General features: G+C 23.5%; 1 protein-coding gene across 1 annotated transcript; it reads right to left on the bottom strand.

Moving 5' to 3' along the window:
* Positions 1-4706: 4706 nt before the first annotated feature.
* LOC132917195 (protein zyg-11 homolog B-like) lies at positions 4707-14406 on the bottom strand. Its single transcript, XM_060977813.1, has 13 exons — positions 13829-14406; positions 12842-13036; positions 12426-12645; positions 11963-12143; positions 11579-11724; positions 11308-11448; positions 11004-11228; positions 9846-9954; positions 9604-9753; positions 8674-8860; positions 8306-8583; positions 8099-8231; positions 4707-7992 (listed from the first exon to the last, which is right to left on the bottom strand). The coding sequence occupies exons 1-13, from the start codon at positions 14077-14079 to the stop codon at positions 7953-7955; spliced, it is 2256 nt and encodes a 751-aa protein (XP_060833796.1). The 5' UTR covers positions 14080-14406; the 3' UTR covers positions 4707-7952.
* Positions 14407-14956: the final 550 nt, after the last annotated feature.

The raw sequence follows: 14956 nt of genomic DNA on the forward strand, positions 1-14956 counted from the left end.
CGATGTAGGAATATATACTAACACAATATTTATTATGGGACATTCTATAGTTAGGTATGTACCTGTATAGGTACACTATCTACTGCATATTGGTGTAACATGCATATTATGGTGTTTAAATTATTTTTGAAGATGTGTTTTCTGTACCTACCAAAAATTTGATGTATAAACTGGGCTGTGATATATAAATGATGTATATAAATATAATATGTATATACCTACGATCTTATCTACATATAAACTGGATCCAGATCTTATTATTTTCATTTATAAGAAATATATTTACCATTTTTCAGAGTACCTATACTACAGTAACTAATAATAGTACCTACCCAATTAATATCATAAAAATAAAAAAATATATTTTTTAAATTTCATTAAATAAATATTTAATATTCTCGCTAAGTTAGATAAATAGATATTATAGGTACAATCTCAAAAATCAACCAGCATATTTATCAATGATTTACTTAATACTTATTATAAATATTTTGAAAACATAGAATATAGATACATCCCTATATTAATAATAGGTAATAAATAATTACTCTACTCAATATAATAATGATATATTAGTATCTCATATTAGTGATACTAATATTACTATTAGACTTAATAAAAACATTGTATTATTAATTCCTTTTAATAATATATAATTTGCATTATTTATATTATAATTGTATAAATAAATTATACAATCCAAAAAATCTATAATAATATAGTATTTATATATATATGGATGGTTTAATAATTATAGATTTTAAGAGTTTATACGTAGGTAAGTACTGTTTTCAATTGGGTATACATAAAATTTACGATTGTTAAAATTAAAAATAGTGATAATAATTTCAGGTAAAAAATAATAAATTTTCCAACGTTTACATTTTAAAACTAACCAAATGGGGTGCTTTAAAATTGAATTAGGGGTGCTACAAAACACCAGTACACCACCGCAAGCAACTATCGCTAGTCGTATTGCGTCAACATTCAACACTGCCAATTAAACCATGCTACCGCGTAGACCATAATATTATTAGATATAATAGTAAATCTCTATGTTTGACTACACAACCAACGATATAACTACTTGAATATTTTAGAATAATGCTTACATAATATTATATACGTTAGGTATGATGTACCTATATTGATATCGGACGTTTTGCACCGTCATTGCATACCAATTAATTTGTTCATATGGTTTTCTTTTTACAATTTGTTATTTTTAATGAATACCACCATAATGTTTATCTACGAAACAACGCCCATATTAATAATTCACGAATTTGCGTATTTAGCAGTTATCAGTCTACATAATTGCTAGATAGCTAGATAATGCTAGAGGTACCTACCCACCTACTAATTTCTTTATATTGTAACCTACATATTCACGTTTCTAGTTTACTGTTATAGACTTATAATTAAATTTGAAAAATATAATAATAGTTAATAAACTAACAACGCATGCAATAGTTTTAATACGAAAACCATGGTGTTCATAATCAAATATATTATATATATATATATTATAATAATTTAATGTTTAATATTAATATGTATCTATATGATATATTATAATATAGATAATCAATATTCTATAAGTGTACACGTATAGTTGAGTTATAGTAAGATGTAAGTTAGTAGATATACAGATGTAAATCTTACAGATAAATAATACTGTATGTTGCATATAGCTGCATAATATACGAGTAACCAATGTACCTATATATAGATAGTAGGTAGGTAGTAGATACTCGTAAGTTGTAGATGATATTATAATTAGTTACCTATAACTACTACCTATATTTCCTGTATTATTATGTATGTACAATGTGCATCAATCATTTTAATACTTATTAATACATCTGGATGTCTGCTTAGTTAAAAATCTGTCCCTCAGATTAAGATCAAACTTCCGGGAATGTGTGGGAACTCGTGAATCGACCAGAAACTGTGAAAACAAATTATACTATGCATCATAAAGTTAAATAATAATTTATTTAATTTAAACATTCAAGTTTATTTTGCTGAATTTCAATTTAAAAAAGAATTTATATTGCTTAAAAATAAAAAAAATTAAGTATCAATTGATTATAGTATGATATGACTTACATAGATTTTTTTCTCATTCTTCTCAGATCTAAAAACTATTTTAAAAGTTTTCATTAGTAGTTGAATAATATATATATACATCTTACATATAGGTTAATTAGGTTTTATACTCATATAAGCTTACTCTGAACAAAATCACTCTTTTTTTCTGATAAAAATATTAGCTGTACCTATAATGATTAATTATAAATTACCCTGTAGTAGGTACTAAAGTAGAATTTTATAATACATTTTGAAATTACAAATGATATAAAACCGTATAGTTGTGCTTAAATGTAAAAAATACATAAATCAGAGAAAAATTCTGGAAATGCCAACCCTTTTGTAGATAGACCATAGACACATATTTATGAATTACATAATATATATTAATATAATTAATTTAATTATATTTAAATTTTACACGTTAATAGACATACACTTATATGTATGAATTAAGTACGTTTTACAACTGGAAAAATTATCATTGTCTGAGATTTAATCATCTAATAGATAATACTAAGAGCTTGAAATTCTTAATCTAATTTATTTACTATTCGATAGACAATATATAGTATAGGTAATAGATTGTAAATTACTTAATTTATATTATAGAACTAGAGGGATAAAGGTAGGTACTCTTAGTCCAATACTTTCCAGTTACCGCCAAATATATAATGATCTTAAATCTTAAATTTCTATTTCCGTTAAATGTTAACTGCGTACATTTTTAAGAGGATTATTTTAGTTGTTTTCCAAACATAAAATACAAATTTAAAATTATATCTAATCGTAATAAGTAATAACTATTTTATTTTCTGTAACCAGTTGCATGAATAAATCAATTATAGTTTTTCGTGAATCAACTATGTTCGACATTAAATTTAATGTGTTGAAATAAAAATTAACCTATGATACTACGGATATTGCTGAATCTATTGAAAAACAGTTTATGAAAATACGTTAAAAAATGTGGATTTGCATATAATAAGAGTCTTTCGTTTTAGGCATCTAATTTTATATAAGTAATAAGTAGATACCAATATTTATTAATTATAGTTGATCCTGCACCTCGTTGTCCATTGACCGTGATAAATTAAATATCAACATTGGATTTATCATATTTTTAAATCCAGTAAATGTAAAATACACATATTTTCAAACATTAATGTGAGTAGTTTTAATAAAATATAAAATTTAAGTATCTACAGGTCTAAAATGATATCCAATTATAGTAACTAATTTATTTTCTGTAACCAATGGCAACCATAATCAAAAAAATTTAATTATTTTTCGTAAGCCAACAAACCCCTGCTATGTGAATTACCTATTTACCAAATTGTACTTTTTTACGACTTTTATTAATCTAAAATAAGATAATGTTTAAATTTAATTTATATATATATGTATACACTATACATCACATAATTTATGACCATATATTTTCAGCTATAAATGTAAAAAAAAATAGTTATAATATGATCACTATAACCAACTATGTAGAAGTCTGGACCCACTATTCTCAAGTTCTCAATCAGTGGTAGGTAGCTGGTAGGTAATAGGTATACGGAAAGCTCATATATATGTTCCTTACTTAGAGGGAATTTTATCAATGAAGATACGATTGATATTTTCAAGTGATACATGAAATATTCAAAATAATTCATAAGTTGATATACAAATTAATAATATATTAAAATCTATATTAAGAATAAAAATAATGAGAGGTAATTTAATTAAATTATTATTCCTTATATCTAGACAAAGTGTATAGATCTAGTACCTAGGTCAGAGGCACGTATACAGGGGGGGGGGTCAACCCCCCTCCCCCGGAAATAATTTCGAGTAACGAGGAAAAAATTGTTTTATTATGTTATGACACAATTTGTACTGCTAAATTTTGTAAACCCCCCTCCCCCGAAATTTTTTTTTGTGTACGCGCCTGACCTAGGTAATTCATTATCATAATATATTCATATTCGATAGGTTACTACAGAATACCTACTTTGTATTGTATGTTGTTAAATAACCGGTAATCGATAAAATAGAACTTATGAATAACTATAACATCTAAGAGTATAACCTACTTCTTAAGGTCAAGCATAACAAATATTAATATATTAATATCATTATTAATTCAAACATACGATTCATTTTTTTTAACTAGTTTTCTTGTACTAACAACTATTTATTATTTAATTATATATTATAATTTTGCAATGATTATTAAATTCTTATAATGATATATTTAGAGGTTCAGTTATTGTTTGAGTTAGTACTGACACATCATAATATTTATAATTTAGACTACTTATTGAATACCTATCATAAGAATTTGATAGGTACCGAAATATTGACACACTAACTTCGTAAAAGTCATAACTCATAAGTATTAAGAAAAATAATAATACCTATATACCTATTATATTATAATATAGTAAATTAGTAGGTATAGTTATATATTTATATAGCATATTATTAATATTATTATAATAAATTTGTTATACCTGCAATTTAGGTCAGTTATTGAGTGACAGCAGTTTTGCATAGAGAAGTCAAATAATTAAATTATCAGTTTGTTGCCATAATAATCTGTATTATTAAATAAATCATACTTCACATTGACAAAATAATTTTATTTTACAAATATAATACACATAAAACATATGATGATGATACAATTCAATTTTCCTAATGATTCACATAAATCAAAAAATAATCTTAAAGTTAATTTCTATACACAGGTATATGCTATGCATAGGTACCCAGTAATAAATATATTCATTTTATAATATACATATATTTCAACAAAATAAAAACACTGTACAATCAAAAATTAAATGTTATTTATATAAACAGTAAACATTCAAATACTAATATAATTATTATAATTTTTAATATACAACTATCAATACCTATTGTTATTGTATGTTTACAGTTTGCCTAATACTGAACTTATCTTAAGGAAACTAAGAAAATAACAATGAATATGATTGTTTATGGATTTCCTTTGCCATTGTTATAATTACATATAATCATAATTCCATTCAGTTGCAAATAAGTAGGTTGGGTAATAGGTAAAGAAAAAAATGAATAGTTACATTAATAAGTTATTAGGCAAAATATTGATGGTATTAGATATATTAACTGTAGGCAGATAATCAATAATTCAATTAAATAAAGAAAATTAAGTATTAACATAAAAAAAATATATTTTTATTACTATTTGTAAATATGTAATGAATTATTAAATTCAATATCATAAATAAAATTTAAATTTTTAAATATTAGTTACTAGATAAATTAAAAAATATTTAGTACTACATTCTAGCTTCAAAGTTTCGTATCTTAGAAAATATAATCTGAATTAAAGTTAAAAAAAATGAATATAAGTAGTAAAAGGCTTTGTATACAAAAGTCTGGCATGTAAATGTTTAAAAAATATTTAAATAATTGTTTACTTATCAAATCTCAATGATTTGTGTTTATAAGTACTAAAAAACTTTAAGAGGTTATATAACTTTATTGAAATAATATTAATACATTAATTAAATCCAGGGGAAAATTACCAAAAATAGACTATACTGCGACAAATATTCCTTACCATAATTATATTAAATCATTATTAAATGTTTTTGTAATAAATAAAACACATATCAAAATACAATATAATTATTGTATTACAATTTCAAATTAAATATAATATTTATTATTACTTAATAAGATTCAACTAACGATAGGTTACATAAAAATATAGGATATTTTTGATAGTTTAACATTATAACTATGAATTTCAACTAGGTTTAATGTCCATATTCATATTTGTATGTATTATGATGCAATGAATAATATTATTAAGATGAGAAAATTATATTTTAATTTTGCATTATTAACATGTATAACCCAATACAAATAATATAAAAAAATACTGCTTAAAATACTTTAATACATTTATTATAATAATTAATTAATATTATAGAGATCGAAATGATTAAAAATTTGAGTCCTCATTCTAAGACTGTCTAACAAATAAACATATTAATATTAAACAATTGCTTGCATTTTAATGAGGATTGTATTATTTATGTGCTCAGGCCTCAGATAGTGCAATGTATAGCTATATACATATAGATATATATATTTATATATATATATATATAAATATAAAAGTTATAATTAATAAATTGCGATTAAAAACAGATGAATTAGTTATTTTTGGAATTTATTATTTAAAATTATAAATAAGTGAAAATTGAGTTTTTAATCTAGTTTTAAATATATTTAATAACTTTAAAAAATCAGATTATACTTTTTTTACTATTTATTAAAAAGTGAACTACTATCACAACATTTTTGGTATGTATAATTAAACAATATCAGTTACTCAACATTCTCGTCTGATTAAAAACTATTATTTATGATGAGATGACTATAATATAATCTCAATCTTGGTATTTTAAAATATTATGAGAACCAAACTATAATAATAATATTAAATACAAAGTATGTATTATTGATAATGACTTAACTACTATTAAAATCATGGAGTTAATGGTTTATAAAAAAATAATAATTGTCAATTTTAACTATAGATATGATTTAAGAATATTAACTGTTCTGAAGTTAGTTTTATACTTCACATACAATTTAATTCAATGAATAAAAAATTTGAAAAACCTAGTTATTTTTTACTCAAATATATTGTAAAAATTTTAAATTACAAAAAAATATAAGTACTATATTACTAAAAATATATTTGTCACAAGTACTGGTATATTAAACAGTGTATATTATAAAACAAATTTGTTTTTAGATGTTTTAATCGATGTAAGACACTAAATTCATTGAGTTAATAAAAACTTGAAGTCAGAAATCATTTAAAAATATACCATCTATCTTCATTTTTTTTAAATTGAATATTATTATATTGTTACTAGGTGCAATATTTGAATATTATTTAAATTAGAACAGATAAAAATCTATTATTTTTGAAATTATAATAGTATTTTTATAAATTTTAAATTGTTATTTACTGTGTTTTTACACAATAAAAATACATAATTAGCTCATAAAATTAATAAGACACATTGGAATACATTTTATGGTATTTAAACTGATCCTAAATAAGAATTTTTACTTTTCAACCTTGACATTTTAAAAAACACTTTGAATAAAATTGGTTCATTGATTTAATAAAATTCTAATTTCAATTATTCAGCTTACTTTATAGATTGTATTCAATTGTCTGATTATTATATCATATTAAAGAATCCTATTCATATTAAAACTAATTGATAATGGAATCATAATTATGATATTTAATAGATTACTAAATACTGAAAGTTTTTTTTAAGCTCAAGATTTAAATACATTAAATAACAGTTACCTACTTGAAAAAATATGTTTCAAAGTGAACTTTTAAATTTCTTAATATTATACATTCATAATTTTAAAAATTAAAGAAATAACCCCAAAAGTTTTACAGATTTATTAGATTGCTGAAATATTAGAAGTATAAAGTAAGTATCGATAAAAGCATAGATATTTTTTTCAGATATGATTTTTAGATAGATATTTAGTAAATCTGAAGGCCCGAATGGTCAAATTCATTCTGGGTACTAATTTCAGTAATTTATGTATAAATACATATAATACATATTATAACTAGTAAAATATATTAAACAAGTTTTAATTCAGTGTTTTTTTTTTTTTTATCAATTTTAATAGAAAATGTTACAATATTTAAAGAATAAAAATTAAGAAATAATTAAAATCACAATAATAGTTAAAGATATAACAAGAAAAATAATAAAATAAATACTATTGTTAATTTAAAGGAATATAGCAAGTAAGATAAATGACTAAAATGTATCAATTTGTTGTACTGGATTAGAAACTTTCCTATAAACATAATAAATAATAATCATTGTACAATAACTCATAATGTGTAGTTTAAATACATTGTTTAATATCATTGATTAAAAAATTGATTTTTTTTTAAGCTTACCTAAATTCATTCATCAAGTCTAATATACCATAGCATAATTCACACACTTCATGATCGACTGCTTTATCCAAAGCAATTTGTTGAAGAATATCAACACCATTTTCTTTATTAAGCATTGCACAATATTTTTTAGCTAAAAAAAAAAAATCAAATATATTGTATACATTTTTATGCAAATTCACTAAAATATATTTAAAATATACAAACCATTTTTAGTACAAACATGAAGTATTGCCCATGCAGCCCAAAGCTGAACCTGTGGTGTGTTGGTTGATTTTAGTAGCCCAATAAAAGGCTGGAAAGATCTGTATGCAACCATTTCTCCCTCAGGCGGTACCCATTGTTTAACAGCATATCGTAGTTCTTCCAAAACTTCAGCTTTACTATTCACAGTAAATGTTTCCCAACTAGGTTCACAAGCTAAATGAGCAATTATTCCAGCCGCAAAATAGCTTACGTCAATTTGTTCTGACCGTAATAAACGTCTGAAATAAATAATTTATTTTATGTATAATGTATATTAGTAATTGCACCATTATAGATATATGTGTACAAAATAAATTAAGTCTACAAACCTTAGAGTAGGAATAATATCATTACTGAATAACATATTTCTCAAATGTGGTACTTCAGCAATATTGTTTACTAAACCAAGTACTTTAGTTTCTACAGTACTGTCATCAATAAATGTATTTAATATATTCATATATAATGCTAACCCTCCTTCATCAATGAAAACTTTGCATGTTGTAGGGGATTCATCTTAAAAATAAAATAATATTACTCAATTAACAATTTAATTTGATCTTTATTTTAAATTGAAATTAAAAATATTATATAAAACATATAGACACTTACTTTTGTTATCAATATAAATAACACAATTTTCATAATAAGCATACATAATAAATTTACTATTCAGTAAAGTCTTGTTAATCTGAACACAAGCAAATATAAAAGACAATAATTAACATACCACTATTGCTGTCCTTCTAAACAAACCTAACCTAACCGTAACCCCCAAAAAATAGTTAGATATGAGTATATGACATTCAATAAGTATACCAATTTTACAAATTTTTTATTGAAAAAATTCCCCTGAAAATTACATTAATATAGGCTATAAACACAATTATTGATCTTTGGAAATACTGTAAGTATATACAAACATACATTTTTCTCAAAACTAATGTGTTGGTTTTTATGGCACTTATGCTTGTTAGTAAAGTTCCTTTAGAGATATATTTTCCTATAGACCCACCTTATAATATACATTAATGGAATTACGATAATACATTTCACATGTACAACATTTAGATATGATTACATAAGTTAATTACATTTGTCAATCATATAATTATCAGAATAAATTGTTTTTTAATAAAGTCATGATTAATACAAACAACCCCTTTCTCCAATTGCTTTTGGATTAACAAAACCCCACTGTATTCAGTAAATATATTGCTAATAAATATCAACTAGTAATGTTTTTAAATTATTATTACCCGTAAGATTCCAAAGTGCACTAAGTGTGAACTTCATAGTCACATCAACAGTTCGAGTTGATAGTTTTTCAAATACTATTGATAACAATTTGGCCATATATCTTGGGTTAGATCCTAATTGAGAGGTTTCAGACGTAGAAATTTTTGCAGCTATAAAATATTAAATAAATTATTTAGATAAAAAATAATTACTAAATAATTACTTTACTAATCCAAAAATAAAAATATTAGTAAAATCTTACCTAATATACTGCAGATTGCAACACTCATACGGTTCATGACAATATCATTGAAAAAATGTAATGAATCCAAGACTAATTTTGCACACCTGAACTTATCCATTTTCACATCCTAATGTTCACCAAAAATACATATTATACCCAGTGAAATTTTGTTTAAATTTTACAAATTATATAGCATTAAATCACACAAAGAGAAGGGTAATAATTTATGAATTTTCATTTCATTATATTATTTTAACAAGAATATTGAATGTCTTTCAACTGAGAGGTGCCAATCGTCACCTAACCAAAATTGTTAACCATCACTACTAGCAACTGAAGTATTGAATTATGTAACCATACCATATTAAACATGATATTTATGACTCAATGTTTTTCAGTGTAATAAATAAAATACTGTTCTACTAATCATTTCATATCCTACTCTGATTTTTTTAACAAATTAAAAAAACATAATATACTCAAATGCAAAATACAATATAATAATATGTATTAATATCACTACATAAATATAATATGTAATTAAGTTGTAATCAGGGCTTCAAAACATTATTTATAACGTTATAACGGGGAAAAAAATTAAAATAATAAACAAAATCAGTAAACAAAAAAGAAAAAAAAATGAATACCATAATAATTATAATTATAATTAAAAACTAACAATAAACAAAAAAACGTATTTATAACGTAAATAATTTAATAATGTTAGGTACTCAAATTTTTATTTTGGAATTAATCTAATAACCTGGCCAACAAATTCTATAAGTTTTGTAGTTCTTACATTACAGTGTGATTAATTATACTACAAATGATAATATAATTTAGAAGAAAAAAATTATAAGTTGTAATGTTAAGAAAACAAAAATTAAAATAACGTTTAAAAACATAATAACATTAAACGAAAAAAATCAAATAATGTTTGAACGTACAATAACATTAAACATTTAAATGTTATAACGTTAAAATAATAGAAAACGGAAAAACTATATATTTTTTTTTTATTTAAGCCCTGGTTGTAATATTATTTTAAATGAATAAGTAAAAGTAAAAATTGAAAAAAGTTTATGTAAATGTGGCTATGTTATTAAAAATGCATTTGTTTAAAAAATATCCAATATAACCTTCACTATATAGTTAAATTAATTAAGATATACATACTTGAAGTATACGATCACTACATAATGTCAATAGTGTATTTTTCTGTAACTGGTTATGATTAGGAAAACGTTCCATGGCATCTAATGTTGCTTCTACTACTTTAGCCAAAACACTAGGATGTATGTTTAAGGCTAGATCACTCTTGGTTAAATTATAAAGACAAGCAGTTGCTGCCATTTGTACTGGGAAACTGTCAGGAAGACAGTTCATCACATTTAAAATTAACTAATACAACAAAACATAAACTATTAATAAAAAAAATATTTAAAAATAATACTTTACTAATTATTTTAATTTAAATTACTTGGATAATGTCAACTTTAGGGCAGTTATATTTTTCAGTCCATTTAAACAAATGGTAAAGACATTTTTGAATATATGTTGGACGTTTTGTGTAACGCTTTAAACCGGTCAATAATTGCTCTTGTGTCACAACACCAGTAACCTAAACATTCAAATGAAATTAATTTAAAAAATGTTTATATAAATAACAAATAAACAATCAACTATTTAAATCATACTTTATTATTACTATAAATGTAATATTATAATATAGGTACTTAAATAATACTAACCACCAAGTCTGGATTATATAATGGATGAGTCGGGACAGTGAACATAGCCAAACCACAATCATCCATATGCATTAAACCTAAAAATCTTAGTTTTTTATGAGTAGTTAAAAAATCTTGCATGATTCTTGGACCAACATTATCGCTTCCTAAACAATTTGATTCAATTTTTAACAATGAGCATTTAATATACAAATAATATATATTATATTTTCATGATATAACATAAGTAATAAATCTTTAAATAAGTTAAAATAGAAATCATTAAAATATTTTTTGTACAAAAAATATGTAATTTATCAAAAGTACTTCATGTCATTCATATTGAAATTAATGATGTAGCCTTGAGAGTTAAGATTGTCAACAATACAATAAGTTAAAACTAACCAGATATATCCAATGAAACTAAATTGGGTAACCAATCGGGATCAGTCAAAAATTGTAACCAAGGTGTATCACAGCTAAAATTCTCAAACGGGTGAGAATATTTTTCAGATGATAAATCTAAATGTGTCAACGATGTCATACTTTTAAGTGGACTGAAGGCAATCAAATGCATTGTAGCTTCCTAAAGAGAAAAAAAATCATGTTTTTATTATTTAATCTAATAAATCAATATCTAGGTTAGGTATATTATACACATAATTATTACAATAGTGGGTTTTCATAAATTATATAATTATCAAAATTATATATACCAACATATTATATGAATAAATATATGTTTTAAATTCTATAGTAAATTCTATTTTACTTGTTATAAATTATTATATTTATTAAATTATTGATTAACACTTATTTTTTTCTATTTAAACTATGTTTACAAAAACAAATTGTTTATAGTTTTTACCTTTAAATTGTATACACTCAATTTTCTTAATTGGTTTTTCTTCTTTCCCAATGGTAAAAGTGTGTCAACTTTTGTATTAGAAATATCTAATGACTCCAAAAGAGGCAAATCTTCAACTACAGCAATTAAATTGTTGGTACTAAACTCAGTATTACTGACATCAAGTGAACAAAGGTTTTTTAATTTTGATAATGAGACAGCAACACAAAATCTCAAATCACTGAAAAAAAATATAAAATAAATAATAGATAATACTTTGTAATGCAAAAAAAATATTATCTACTTAAATTTGTCTTTACTATATTTCATAATATTTTATTTAAAAATTATTAAAATATCATCGATTAATCTATTGTTATTAAATAAACATGCATTAAAGCCATTTAATAAGCAATTTTTTTTTAACAAGAACTTACTAAGAATCACTAATGAATGAACTATTTGATACACATAATGATTCTAAATTCTGTGTTGTCCATTCACCTAATGAACCAACAAGTTCATTTACTGTACAATCCAAACCATAAACTTTTAGTTTCTTAATTTTATGCTTTTTTAATGTTCTTAGTCCTTTTGTGGTTAAATTTTTTGTTTTTGGTAGTATGACATTCCTAAAAGATATAAAAATGGTTACAACATAAATAATATCTTCATTACATAATAATAATACTATCTATGTAATAAATTTAATTTAAAATAACTAAAATAATTGTATATTTTTACTTTTAAAATATATACTATACAGTTTTCCAAATTTTTTTGGATTTAATACATTTTTAACGTTAAATAAACAAGAAATGATATCAAGAAGCGACTAAGACAAGAACATTTTAAGAAATATGTAAAAATAACTTATGGGCTATGTTAAAATGTGTCCAAAAATACAATAATGTATTTGATAAAAGCAGTGAGTACCTATTTTGATACTCATGGTGTTTGAAGACAGCTCTATGAATAAACTGTGGCAGTCAACTTGTTAACTAGGTATTAAGTATATCATAACATGAATAATATAATTATTACGATAACCTTTAATTATTATGTACCTAGGTATAAATGCCAATTAATAGTTTTTCTCAACAAATGCATATACTATAAGTATAATATATTGTCTGCAAGAGTATGATATACAACAAAATTATCCATTAAACTAATAATCTTGAAACATTTTAGTACCTAATTATCAAAAAAGAAAGATTTTACTAAATATTAATTAATTAATTTAGTTGCATAGTAGTACTAATATATTAAAAAATTCAATACATTTATGAACTTTAATTAAAGCTTTATTTATAAAGTAGTATCAGTTATCGTTCATCAACAAATTATTTATAAATTAATACCTACTTAATTGTTTAACTATACTTACAAAGTAAAATATTTTCTTATAAATATAAACATACCTCAAATAGACATTTTTATTACTGAATAGTGATAATATTTCATCATTAAGTTTATTCCGTACACTAAGTTTTGTCAACAACACCTCTGAAACCTCCATTGGCAAGTATACATTTCTGTCAATAAACATATACTCAGGTTCAGAAGGCTGTAAGTCAGTCTCACTTATTTGTTCAGCCATATAAAGTTTTTCTATGTTGTCGCAGACATAGTCAATGCACAAATCTTTAAGGGTTTCAGGATTGGCATACATTATGGATAATAAAATCACTTGAAGTTTAAATATATATAAAAAAAAAAAAAACAAAAAAAATATGTATGATGTTACGTTAGGCCTTTAATGTTTACCGATGAGTTCTCAAAAGTTAATACTTATTACTTAATACGAAAGTCACATTATTATTCTATAATATAGTCAGCTGATTTAAGATGGAGAGTGAACTGTGAAGTATAATAACAATATTATGATCCGTCTAAAAGTATTATACTATTATGGTATTATCAGTAATCATGATATTATCTTTTCCTATATCGTGAGACACAGTGAACTCTGACTAACAATACTCAACACTCGATGGAACTAATATTTATTCATAAATGTGACAATTGATAAGGGAATAAATAGTGATTAGGAAACCAGGGACGCACAAGACGTCACAACATCTACAAAATAATTGATTAATTACAGGTGTAAAGTTGGGTGATTGTTTTTACTTTTTAGTCGGCAGTTTTGATAAAAAAAAAAACCTTGTATGTTGGGTTGCATTTCATTAAATTGTATGGGCGCCAAACTATTGTACCGAAACTGTAAACTAGATGTCTAGATATCGCCCTGTCACGTAATAATTTTGTTAATTAATTGTTTTAAAAGTTTATAAATTTAATAAATTCTATTGCCGTCCTCAACACGACAATTCTAACGAATATTTTGTCGTCATAGAAAATTACGTGATAAAGACTAAGTGCGTATTGCTAGTCGTTACCATTGGACTAAATTCAATAGTAGTAAGTAGTTCAATGGTTTTTACTAGAAAAACGTTTCTACTCTAACCTTTGCAGCTTCATCACTCGTATTAAAATTTAAAACACGTTCGTCACGTTCTGTGATCATGCCGAGCCTCCGGCAAAAT

This window comes from Rhopalosiphum padi, chromosome 1 (assembly GCF_020882245.1).
Source record: "Rhopalosiphum padi isolate XX-2018 chromosome 1, ASM2088224v1, whole genome shotgun sequence".
NCBI lineage: Eukaryota > Metazoa > Arthropoda > Insecta > Hemiptera > Aphididae > Rhopalosiphum > Rhopalosiphum padi.

What these genes read in the sequence shown, in the direction of transcription:
- LOC132917195 (XM_060977813.1), bottom strand. Translation starts at nt 14,079, where the DNA reads ATGTATGCCAATCCTGAAACCCTTAAAGATTTGTGCATTGACTATGTC. An exon ending in TCATTCATTAGTGATTCTTA is followed by an intron (nt 12,646 to 12,841) that starts GTAAGTTCTTGT and finishes ATTTTTTTTCAG; the next exon opens with TGATTTGAGATTTTGTGTTG. An exon ending in TGCACTTTGGAATCTTACGG is followed by an intron (nt 8,861 to 9,603) that starts GTAATAATAATT and finishes TTTATTTTTAAG; the next exon opens with ATGAATCCCCTACAACATGC.